Below are 12,857 nucleotides of genomic sequence, written 5' to 3' on the forward strand. Positions count from 1 at the left end.
GATTTCTTGCTCACGGGGATGTGTGGCTGACGGGGATGCGTCCCTCTGAGATGCAGAGTGCCGACGTCACTTCCTGATGTCGGCACTATGCACAGCAATATACTGGGTACAGTGCACGCGCCCGGCCACAATATAGTTCAATTCGCCGGAAGCAAGTGGCGCGATCGGCTCCGCCACAAATGCATTTTTTTTCTGCCAATGTAGCGCCTCGTCTGCAATCTTGTGATTGCACAGACGTGGCGCTACTCGTACTGAACTGCACCCGGCGCCCGACACAGTGCACATAAGGACCTTTCTTTGCATTTTTTTTTTAAAGGGACATGTTTAAAAAAAAAAATTTTTTTTTTTTTTTTTTTTTTTTTTTTTTATTATTATAATTTTTTAACTGACTTGGGGAGGGGGGGCGGCGCCCGGGCGCCCCCTATGGACGGGCCGCCACTGATCACTTGTAAATACTGAAATCTGGCAGCTTGTCTCCCAACGGTTCTGATCTCCTGAGTGGCTCCCACTGAGTGCAGGATGGGGGCTTTCAGCTTAATACAGCAACAAAAGCAAGTGTCATGGATATGCAATAGTCTGGCAGCTTACCTGTTTCCATCTGTCCATTAGAGGCCTGACTCTGTTCTGGTCACCTTCTTATTTCCTCTTCTTCCTGTATGGCCCCACCCAGGTCATCCCAGGAAGTCTATAATAACTATTGCACTATAGGCCTGCAGTGCTGTTCAACAGTGTTGTTTGCTCAAGTTCCTGTCTGCAGTGTGCTACGATTATCTTCCTGTGTACCGTTTTTGGCTCATCCCTGACTTCTCCTGTTTGCCTGTGCCCCTGACCTTTTGCCTGTCCCTCGGTTTCCCTAGTCTGCCTGTTGCCCTGACCTCGGCTTACCCATCACTACCGTTTGTCCTGCCTGCTGCTTCCTTTCTCTCTCTCTGCGGAGCGTGACCTAGGGGATCCCAGGGGTCGCGACCTGGATCCAGCTGCGGCGAAGGCCATCCTCACCATTAGAGGCTCTGGTAAACACAAAGCTGGGTCTTAGACTCCGCGCCCTGGGTGATCTTGGGTTTGCTTCCTCTCTGATCGCAGCAGTTGGCTATAGGGTTCACTACCCTGTGGTGCATCCCTGACCCCCAACGGGGTGCACTTGTCCCCTGGCCACAGGTGACCTGACAGTAAGACATATGGAAGATGAACTCTGCACTATGTAAGTAGCTTTCAAGGTTAGGGGTCAGGCTCAAAGACCAGTAGCTATAGCTGTAGATGGACTCCCACCGACCAGCAGGCTTTGGATACAAGCAGGTCACCCTGGCAAATAACACAGGCTCGCCTAAGGTGCGAAGTCTAAGTACTAACCAGTATTCACCAGAGCTCCTGATGGTGGAGATGGGTTTTGCTGTGTGTTAGTACAGGCCTCAGTATCGCCCCAGCAGAAGGTGAGCAAGCCGGGGTCCAGCAGAGGATATAACAGGTAAGGATCAAACAGAAGCGTAGTCAGAAAACAAGCCAAAGGTCAGTGACAAGTAGTTGCAGGTTAGGATCAAGCTGAAGCATATTCGAGGGACCCAATCCATATTCGAGGTACAAGCCAAAGGGTCAGTAATGAGTGATACTAAAGATATAGATAGCAGCAGAAAAGACAAAAGTGAGATACTGGCTGGAGAGAGCACATTAATCTAGCAAACAGACATGGCTTAAATCAGGAAGTTCATGGGAGGAACAAGGGTTTAATTTAAGCAGAAGTCAAGGCACAAGGCAAGGTTGTCCAATGGATCAGAGAGGGTGCTGTCTGACCATTAAAGGGGTGTGGGGGTCCGGGTTCTGCCCTGGGGGACATGAATCAATGCAAATGTAATGGGGGGTCCCCTTAATTTTCCTGTAAAGTGGCGCATCTGTAGCCCATATAGAACATGCTGCAGCCCGGCAGTTCAGGAAAGGGGGGTACGAGTGAGCAACCTCCCCCTCCTGAACCATACCAGGCCGCATGTGTTCTCTGCCCCCCCACCTCAAAGAACCTTTTTCCCAATGTTGATGGGAACAAGGGCCTCATCTCCTCAACCATGGCTGGTGGTTGTGGGTGTCTGTGGCTGGGGGACTAATCGATATAAACAAAAACATATTTTTTTCTCAATTTAGGCCGATGCGTATTCTTCTACATATTTTTGGTTAAAAAACAATCGCAATAAGCGTTTATTAATTGGTTTGCGCAAAAGTTAGAGCGTTTACAAAATAGGGGATAGTTTTATGGCATTTTTATTAACTATTTTTTTTTTGTTACTAGTAATGGCGGCGATCAGCGATTTTTTTTTTCGTGACTGCGACATTATGGCGGACACATCGGACACTTTTGACACTATTTTGGGACCATTGTCATTTTTACAGCGATCAGTGCTATAAAAATGCACTGGTTACTGTAAAAATGACGCTGGCAGTGAAAAGGTTAACCAGGAGGGGGCGCTGTATGGGTTAAGTGTGCCCTAAGGGAGTATTCTTACTGTGGGAGGGGGGGCGTGGCTGTGCGTGTGACATCACTGATCGTCGTTCCCTAGCACAGGGAACAGACGATCAGTGACGGCCACACTAGGAAGCACGGGGAGAGGTTTGTTTACACTTTCCTCTCCCCATTCTTCTTCTCTGCGACCTGATCGCGGGACACCCAGGCCCGGATTTCCCACAAGGCCTCTGAGGCCAGGCCTTGGGGCGGCAGGGCGCCAAGGGGCGGCAGTGGCATGGATTCCCCCGACGCCCGTAACATACAATTAAGGGCGGTAAGTTATGGGGGAATCCGCTCGCTCGTTAACAAGTGATTGCGGCGATGTTGCCAAAATCACTTGTAAAATATGTGCTCCCGTCCGTCCTCCCCTCTCCCCCCCACCCCACATACCTCTCTCTGCTGGCTCTGTCTTCGGGACTCCGTCCTCCCCCCGGCCACCGAGTCTGTCTCCTGTCCCTGCTGCCGATGTACACAGTGAGAGGGGAGAGCTGTACTCTTCCCATCTCAGCTGTGACAGGAGTTCAAGCACAGCGCTATGACTCCTGTTTTGGAGGTGACAGGGTCAATAAAGAGAACCTGTCACCTCCAATTGCTATCACACAGGGAATTGTTTTCTCCTTTATGATAGCAAAAAAGTGAAAAAATTTATAAAAAAATAAAATAAATAAGAAATAATAATTAAATTAATGAAATAAAAAAAGTAATTAAAAAGTAAAGAATAAGAAAAATAATATGAAAATTATACAAAAATAAAAAAAAAAGTAAGCGACAAGCTACAAATAAATAAAAAAAGTGATAAAAAAGTAAAAAAAAAAAGAAAAATAAATATTTGAACTAACCGTGCCGCCCCTGCCATCCGGTTGCCATTCTCCGTTGATTTGGGGGGGGGGGGGGGGGGGGGTAGTTCGGTTGGCTGGGAGGGGGGTGCATTGCGGAAACTGGCCTTGGGGCGGCAGGAAGAGCAAATCCGGCCCTGGGGACACCGGTGGCGTTTGGGTCCGCTGTTCCCGCGGGGACGGTCACTGAGAAAAGCACCGGGTCGCGAGCGCGCCGGCGGCGGCCTCAACCCACGCCGGCGTGCTGCGCGACCCACGGCTGGGCTCTTAAAGGGGACGTACATGTACGCCCTTGTGCCCAGCCGTGCCATTTTGTCGACGTATATTGTCGTGCGGCGGCCCTCAAGTGGTTAATTCCGTTGCCGAGCTTCAAGCAGGAAAATAACAACTTCGAAGCACGCCATGTGTCGATGAATGTTAGATTCGCAGTCTAATGTATGGCCCTTTTCGTCTAGCGGCAGGTAACAAAGTCCCACGCATTTCGATCCATCACCCCTTTGTTATTCTCTGGAGCGGAAAATCCTCATTGCTTCTGGAAGTCGGAAGTCAGGCAAAGATAAAAAAAAGAGCAACAAAAAAAAAATGGAACACAAATCATCATTTCTACCCGAGATTAATGGAACTCTGTGATAAATTTCATAATTCATTATTGCCTTTCTGCCCAAGTCAGATATATTTTCACATCAGAACAAAATTCTCTTATTGTAAAATTCTGGTGTAACTTTTTATTTTTTATTTTGCCGGGAATATTGTGGCTCGCTTGCTTAATTCTATTCATTTATATTCAGTGTGTCACTTTGAGATTGCATGGAGATACGCTTCACATGATTTGAAGCCAAAAAATGTAATACATTCTAAGTTAGAAATCCTTCGATGTGGTCACTGCATTCGTTTCTTTTTTATTATTCTTTTTCCTTTATTTTAACCTATTGATTCGTCCAGAGGTGTAACTAGAGCCTTCAGGGCCCCTGTGCAAGAAACCATAAAGGGCCCCTGTGCAAGAACTTCTGTGGATGCCTCAAATCCTTCTGTCTCTTCATGGAATCCTAGACAGACTCCATGATGTGAGATTGGGGCTCTGTGGGGGCCAAACCATCACTTTCAGGACTCTTTGTTCTTCTTTATACTGAAGATGGTTCTTAAAGGGGTTTTCCACCCATTTTTTAAGTTTATTAAAAGTCAGCAGCTACAAAAAGTGTAGCTGCTGGCTTTTAATAAACTGACACTTACCTGCTCCACGGCTCCAGCGACGCGCCGGCCGGGGCTCCGCTCCTCGCCCCCCCTCGCCGGCCGGTGTCTTCATTTCTAGTGTGGGCACCCGGCAGTGACAGCTTTCGGCTTCACGGCCGGGCACCCACTGCGCAATGCCGAGCGGCACTGCGCATGCGCGAGCGGCGCCGTCCGATTGGACAGGCGCTCGCCTACAGGGAGGGGCTGTGAAAAGGCGATTAAGCTAATCGCCTTTCCAGCCCCTCGGCGGAAGGAGGAAGTGGGACAGGAAGTCCCCTTCTCCTGAAGCCCCCACTCCCCCCCCCAAAAAATTACATGCCAAATGTGGCATGTAAGGGGGCGAGGAGTGGGTTAAGAGGAAGTTCCATTTTTAGGTGGAACTCCTCTTTAATGACATTGGGCTAGATTCAGCAACGATTTACGCCGGCGTATTCATAAGATACGCCGCCTAAATTCAAAGCTGCGCCGGCGTATCTCCTTTCTGTATTCAGAAAGCAAGATACGCCGACATTAGCCTAAGATACGACTGGCATTAGTCTCTTACGCCGTCGTATCTTAGGGTACATTCTCACGCTGGCCGCTAGGTGGCGCTCCCGTCGTTTTCGGCATAGAGTATGCAAATTACCTAGTTACGCCGATTCACCAACGTTTTTTACGTTGTTTGCGTAAGGCTTTTTCGGCGTAACGTTGCTCCTGCTATTAGGTGGCGCAGCCAATGTTAAGTATGGACGTCGTTTCCGCTTCGAAATTTGAATTTTTTGAGTCGTTTGCGTAAGTCGTTCGCGAATAGGGCTGGACATAATTTACGTTCACGTCGAAACCAATGACGTCCTTGCGACGTCATTTGAAGCAATGCACACTGGGATATGTACACGGACGGCGCATGCGCCGTTCGTAAAACACGTCAATCATGTCAGGTCATCACATATTAGCATAAAACACGCCCCCCCTTCCACATTTGAATTACGCGCGCTTACGCCGGCCCCATTTACGCTACGCTGACGCAACTTACGGAGCAAGTGCTTTGTGAATACTGCACTTGCTCCTGTAAGTTTGGGCGGCATAGCATAAATACTATACGCTCCACCGCCGTAAGAAGGGGCGCAGCTACTTGAATCTAGCCCATTGACTGTATGTTTGGGTTCACAGCCAGTTTCCTACTGCTCCTGCGCTTTCTGAATGGTCCCGCCATCCTCTGAGACCTGTATGTGTCCTAGAAGGCAGAGAGGGGGGGGGGTTGGGGAGGCAGAAATGCTCAGAGATCTTACCCGAAAGTGGGAGTCGGTACCTGTCAAAACCAGGTACACCCCCCCCCCAAAAAAAATCCAAATGTGACATCAGTTGCGTACAAGTGTAGCTTTCCCTTTTGGGTGGAGCTCCCCTTTAATTTGATGAAATCTAAATAGGAGTTGAAGAATGCCTCACAATAGGGTACACCGTGTTGGATTTACATTGGGGTTTATTTACTAAAACTGGTGCAGCTGTGCAGGGCCGATCCTAGGCAGGGTGCACAGGGTGCATTGCACCCAGGCGCCTGCAGAGGTGGGGGTGCCGAAGTGCCAGAGTTCTCCCCTCCCTCCTTCTTCTCTCGTTGTTTGTGTCCGTCCAGAACTAGTGTTCTGAGCATAGGTGTGTGTCCGTCCAGAACTGATGTGTGAGCATAGGGCAGCCCGTCCAGCCTGGCAGTGCTCGGGGGAGGGGCCGCTCCTCTTCCTGACATGAGAGTTCTAGTTTTCAGTGGCTGATGAGTGCTGATGTGCAGGAATGAATTCCTAACACTGAGAGTCTTGGATCCCGCACTGTCTCCCACTCCCATCTCTATCATAGGCTGCACAGAGAGAGAATCGAGGTGAGTCACAGTGTTCAGTGTGCTGTGTGCTGGGGGATGGCATCCCCAGCATCCCTTTACACGTGCTCTGGGCTGCCCCTGCTCTAGATGTTTTATGGCATGATAGATTGCATAGGATGCACACTCCCTGCCCATTCCTGCACCTACTCCATCAACAGATGAGATGTATAATGAGATGTAAAGGGGAGGAGTAAGTAAAATGACAACGTCCATGTGGGAGCGCCGGAAATATTTCTGCACCCAGGCGCCTATAACCCTAGGATCGCCTCTGCAGCTGTGCATGGCAGCTAATCAGCTTCAAACTTCAACTTGTTCAGTTAATCTTTGACAAACAAAAAAATGGCAGCCCGATTTTCCACTCTCCAGTTTTAGTAAATCAACCCCCAGTGTATCGAAACGGTAAAACTTTGGAGAAGACACTTGGGACTTCGGTGGAACTGGATGGACGTGTTGTTTTTCATCCAATGTTACCGCCGTTGCAAGCTCCATGCCCCGTTGTCCTTCTCCCTTCACATTCTTGGATCCGGTGAGTGAAGACCGCTCATGTTTGAGGTTTGGAAGCCGTCTCCTCCTCTCTTCTCCTTGCACGAAGCGTATAAGTTTGCGGTTACCCCGTTAAAATGGAGCGTAGCGCGGCGCAAACATTTTCTCTATAAAACATACAAAAGTCTACGTTTACCGCCCATATGGAAAATTTTTTTTCATTTTCTTCCTAATTGGGAACTTTCATATCTTTTCTTCACAACGGGAGAATGAGTAGGATGTGGTCGTGTATTCCTCCGCGGTCTCAAACATAATACGTCTGCTCCGTAGTGATTCATTTTGAGGGAATCTGCTATCCTGGGTCACCGCGGCGTAATGACGTTCCTTCTGTTACATGTAAATTTTTTAGAGGCCTTGTTAGGAACGTAGAACATCTCCTCCGGAACACCTGGCCACGCTCCCAGCATCTGAGGTCGGCAGGATTGTTCCACGGGCACTGAAAATTCAGACCTACACCCCTTGCCTTTGTGGGAAACAAGCTTGTTAAAAAATGAAATAAAAAATTCAGGGTCAAGCCGTAAATTCCAGCAAGTCCCTCAAGAATGCCGGAGAAGGGATTTCGATCCAAATTTGAGTGTTTGTTATTTTTTGGGATCGCTTTTATTATGCTTTTTTTTTTTTGGCAGATATGAGCTGTGAAAGTATAGTAAGGTAATAATACGCGGGCCTCTGGGCACCCAAGAAAAGGAGATGGGGGGTCAAAAGGGAAATTGCACCTTCATTGGAACAATAAAACCTGAACTGGTATACTGCTCCTCAATTAGGGTGCGGGAATGTGCCAGTAAAAATAGCCGAGATCGGTTTGGCTTGGAACTGCGCATAGAGATTGGAGGCAGGGGGTGATGGTGGCTGCGGTGGCACCACAGAGGGGGATGGAGGCAGGGGGCAATGAAGGCAGGGGGTGATTGGAGGCAGGGGATGATTAGAGGCAGAGGGTGTTGGTGGCACCGCAGAGGGTGGAGGATGGAGACAGGAGTTGTTGGTGGCACCTAGGGTGACTACGTGTCCCGGATTGCCCGGGACAGTCCCACATTTTGCAGGTCTGTCCCGGGTCACGGGCACCTTCATTCCGGGACAATACAGTGTCCCGGAATGAAACTGACACAGCCACCCGATGAGCCGATGATGGAAACTGTCTGTTTCCCAGCCCAGGGTGTTCGCCCCGCCATATACCCTGCAGTGCACTGCGCCCTGCGCCCAACCAGGGTGCAGTGAAAGCTGGTTGCGGAGGTGTATCCAGAGTATGGCAGATATGGCAAGTGCCATGGGCACCATATGAAGTGGGCGCTCTCCTCTTCCCTCCCGAGTCCCAGTGACTAACCACACCATGTCCTCTCTCCCATCACAGTGAAGAAAATGGTATTCCCTCTCCCTGCACAGTGTGAGGAGTACTGACTGAGCACACACACCTCACGCACACATGCCCGTCCCTAGGTGAGCTGTGTAGGGGGGGGCGGTCCCGAGTCGGAGGCCTGTGTCTGGGGGGAGAGGGGAGGAGGAGGGGCCAGCTGTTTTTTTTGCCGCTCTGTGAGCTGTGCCAGGTTGGCGGAGGCTGGGAGACAAGATGAACCGGTCCCCGGATTTTGGTAGATTTAGGGCGGGAAGAAGAGGGTGACCGGGGCGTAGTAGCTGAGGAGACACTACCGACTGGGGGAGGGAATCTCACTATCAACTTCCTGGCTTCTGCGGATTTGCTTTTCCCTCGTCTTGGGTTACCTATCGCCAGGGCTGTCTTAATGAGAGGGCACACCTGGGTACTGCCCAGGGGCCCCAGCTGCATGGGGGGCCCCTGCACTATCCCCAAAGCAGCTGGTCCTTGAGCCCACGCTGCCCCAAAATTGGGGGCCCCATGATGGCACTGAGAGTGATAGATACACAGGGGGGGCAATCTGCCTCCTACCTACTTGATATCTGTTTACCTGCACTGTCATCATTGTAGGGGCCCCAGAGCATTACTTTACCCAGGGGCCCATGGTGCTATTAAGACGGCCCTGCCTATCGCCCCCTGGTTCCCGGTGGAGGCTCCGGAGGAGCACGTAGGAGCCATGCTGACCGTGAAAAGGGATGTATAGGAAGGGAGGACGGGGCCCGGAGGGGGAGTGTGGAGACAAGCATGCAGGAGTCAAGGGGAAGAGGGAGAACACGGGGAAGGGGAAAGGTGACTGGGGGGTTATGTGGGAGGTAACTAGAGGAGAAGGGGGGGGAAGGTGAATGGAGGAGGGGGTATAATGCAAATGAATGGGGGGGACAAGGGGGTATAATGCAAATGAATTGAGGAAAAGGAGCAGGGGGTATAATGGCAAATGAATGGAGGAGGACAGGGGGTTATAATGGTACATTGATGGAGCAAGAGGGAGTATGATGACAGATGAATACAGCAGGACAGCTTATTTTTGTGAAGGTTATCTGAAAGATGGGTTTCAAATATTCCCGCAGGGGCCTATGATGATCTGTCCCAGGATGGTGGGTGGTGTCCATGAGGTCCTAGCTAGGAGTGTCTGGTGCAGACAGCACATCTTAGAGCAACAGGAAGGCGAGCGGGGCAACTAGCAGATGACGCACGTGGTATACAATAAGGGAACACTATATCAGGAGGTGAGCGGGGACTGGAAAGAGAGGACTGGGTGGCAAAGGATCAGCTGAGTTGGGGGACTGAGTGAGCAGCATGGGAGCAATATAGTGGGAGGTAAGTGGGGAACAGAGAGAGAGGAGGATCAGAAAACCAGCAAGGGTTACTACTGAGCAGGGGATCAGCAGAACTGGAAGCTACTACTGAGCGGGGGATTAGCAGAGCTGGGGGCTACTACAAAGTGGGGGATCAACATAGCTGGGGATTACTACTCAGTGGGGAATCAGCAGAACTGTGGGTTACCACTGAGCAGGGCATTAGCAGAGCTGGGGGTTACTATTAAGCTGGGCATTAGCAAAGCTGGGGGTTACTACTGAGTGGGAGTTCAGCAGAGTTGGGGGTTACTACTGAGTGGGAGGTCAACAGAGCTGGGGGTTACTACTAAGCAGGGGATCAGCAAACCTGGGGGTTACCACTAAGCAGGGCCACAACAGAGCTGTGGATTACTACTGAGCAGGGGATCAGCATAGCTGGGGATTACTACTGAGTGGGCAATCAGCAGAGCTGGGGGTTACTACTGAGGAGGGGGGATCAGCATAACTGGGGGTTACTACTGAGTAGGAGATCAACAGACCTGGAAATTACTACTAAGCAGGGGATCAGCAGAACTGAGGGTTACCACTGAGCGGGGCCAAAGCAGAGCTGTGGATTACTACTGAGCATGGGGATTAGCAGAGCTGGGGATTGCTACTGAGAATGGGGATTAGCAGAACTGGGGATTACTACTGAGCATGGGGATTAGCAGAGCTGGGGATTACTACTGAGCGGGGGGGGGGGGGGGGGGTTCAGCAGAACTCTGTATTGCCACTGAGCGGGGCATCAGCAGAGCTGGGGGTTATCACTGAGTAGGGAATCAGCAGAGCTGGGGGGGTTACTACTGAGTAGGGAATCAGCAGAGCTGGGGGGTTACTACTGAGTGGGGGACAAGCAGAGCTGCGGGTTACCACTGAGCAGGAGATCTGCTGAATGAGGGTACCAATAAGCTGGGGATATGCTGAACAGGGGTACTAATGAGCTGAAAATCAACACACACACTCAGGGCATTTACCAAACTTCATTAAAGGTTTTAAAAAAGCATCACCAAAGCATCAAAAACGCATCAAAAAAGCATGTTGAACCGGTGTTAAAGTCGAAGCAAGTGTAAAGGAGCCTTTACAGTACTACCAGTTCCCAGGACTGCAGGATGGGGGAAGAAAAGAAAGAACATCCATTCCCCAATCTCTGCAATGAATGAACCCGGAAGGGCCGTGTATTACGTCACCTCCGGGTTCACAGTTGGCATTCCTTGGCTACTGTAGTCGTGGATGCAGCTAATCGATCGCAATCTGTGCTTGATTAACTGCTTTGGAGTGCAGGGGAGACATTGGTAGTCCAATAGACCTCAGATGTCTCCATAAAGAGAACCTGTCACTCGCCCAATGCTATCACATAGGGGGCTGACTTGTTAGCATGCTTGTGATTGCAATAGTTAAATAGAAAAGAAAAAAAATGTGTAAAAAAATATTAAAATGCCCCCCCCCCCCTCCCCCCACATACATGGGAATGCAAACTTACATGTGGGACGCACACGTGAATGTAAATAGTAATTTTACCGCATATACGTGAGGAATTAATTCCAGGACTATAAAATGGTCACTTACAGAATTTTTCTTTCATCTTTTTTTTTCAGATTGAATTCACAGCAGACCAGATAGAAGGTAAGAGGCAACAAAATTACCAGAATGTTTTACTTATTTATATTCTTTTTATAACCCACCCTAAGGACCCCTTCAAAAGTGTCATTAAAAAGCAATGACATTGGTGTCAGTAGGAAGAGGAAATGCCCCTCATTGGTGTTAGTAGGAAGAGGAAATGCCCCTCATTGGTGTCAGTAGGAAGAGGAAATGCCCCTCATTGGTGTTAGTAGGAAGAGGAAATGCCCCTCATTGGTGTCAGTAGGAAGAGGAAAAGCCCCTCATTGGTGTCAGTAGGAAGAGGAAATGCCCCTCATTGGTGTCAGTAGGAAGAGGAAAAGCCCCTCATTGGTGTCAGTAGGAAAAGGAAATGCCCCTCATTGGTGTCAGTAGGAAGAGGAAATGCCCCTCATTGGTGTCAGTAGGAAGAGGAAATGCCCCTCATTGGTGTCAGTAGGAAGAGGAAATGCCCCTCATTGGTGTCAGTAGGAAGAGGAAATGCCCCTCATTGGTGTCAGTAGGAAGAGGAAATGCCCCTCATTGGTGTCAGTAGGAAGAGGAAATGCCCCTCATCGGTGTCAGTAGGAAGAGGAAATGCCCCTCATTGGTGTCCGTGGTCAATAGGAGGAAGAAATTCCCCAACATTAGTGTCCGTGGTCAGTAGGGCAAAGAAATCCCCCTATGTTGATGTCAGAGTTCAGTGGGAAGAAAAAATGCACCGATCAGCCATGACATTATGACCACCCACCTGATATTGAGTGGGTCCCCTTTTTGCCATCAACACAGACCTTATCCATCATGGCATGGACTCCACTAGACAAAGCATCACACTGCGTCCACCAGCTTGCCTTCTTCCTATACTGTATGCTGGTGCCTTCTCTTCCCCGGGTAAGTGATGCACACTCACCTGGCCAATCACATGATGAAAAAGGAAACACAATTCATCAGACCAGGCCACCTTCTTCCATTGCTCCATAGTCCAGTTCTGGTGTTCACGTGCCCATTGTAGGCACTTTTGGCTGTGGACACGGGTCAGCATAGGCACCCTGACTGGTCTGCAACTTTCCATCAATGAGCCTTCCCTCCTCACCTTCATTAATAAGCCTTCCCTCCCCGCCTCCATCAATGAGCCTTCCCTCCCCCACCTCCATCAATGAGCCTTCCCTCCCCGCCTCCATCAATGAGCCTCCCCTCCCCACCTCCATCAATGAGCCTTCCCTCCCCACCTCCATCAATGAGCCTTCCCTCCCCCACCTCCATCAAGGAGCCTTCCCTCCCCACCTCCATCAATGAGCCTTCCCTCCCCCACCTCCATCAATGAGCCTTCCCTCCCCGCCTCCATCAATGAGCCTTCCCTCCCCACCTCCATCAATGAGCCTTCCCTCCCCACCTCCATCAATGAGCCTTCCCTCCCCCACCTCCATCAATGAGCCTTCCCTCCCCACCTCCATCAATGAGACTTCCCTCCCCACCTCCATCAATGAGCCTTCCCTCCCCACCTCCATCAATGAGCCTTCCCTCCCCACCTCCATCAATGAGCCTTCCCTCCCCACCTCCATCAATAAGCTTTCCATCCCCGCCTCCATTAAGGAGTCTTCCCTCCCCCACC

The 12,857-nt window shown here is 50.2% G+C and overlaps 1 protein-coding gene across 1 annotated transcript in view; it reads left to right on the forward strand.

Annotated features, from left to right (window-relative positions):
• Window positions 1–12,857, forward strand: part of MYL3 (myosin light chain 3) — a 68,012-nt gene that overhangs the window by 14,375 nt on the left and 40,780 nt on the right. The window contains exon 2 of the mRNA XM_040355214.1: window positions 11,245–11,272. Coding sequence (XP_040211148.1) covers window positions 11,245–11,272 — 28 coding nt within the window. The remainder of the gene's footprint in view (window positions 1–11,244; window positions 11,273–12,857) is intronic.

Source organism: Rana temporaria, chromosome 5 (genome assembly GCF_905171775.1).
Source record: "Rana temporaria chromosome 5, aRanTem1.1, whole genome shotgun sequence".
Lineage (NCBI taxonomy): Eukaryota > Metazoa > Chordata > Amphibia > Anura > Ranidae > Rana > Rana temporaria.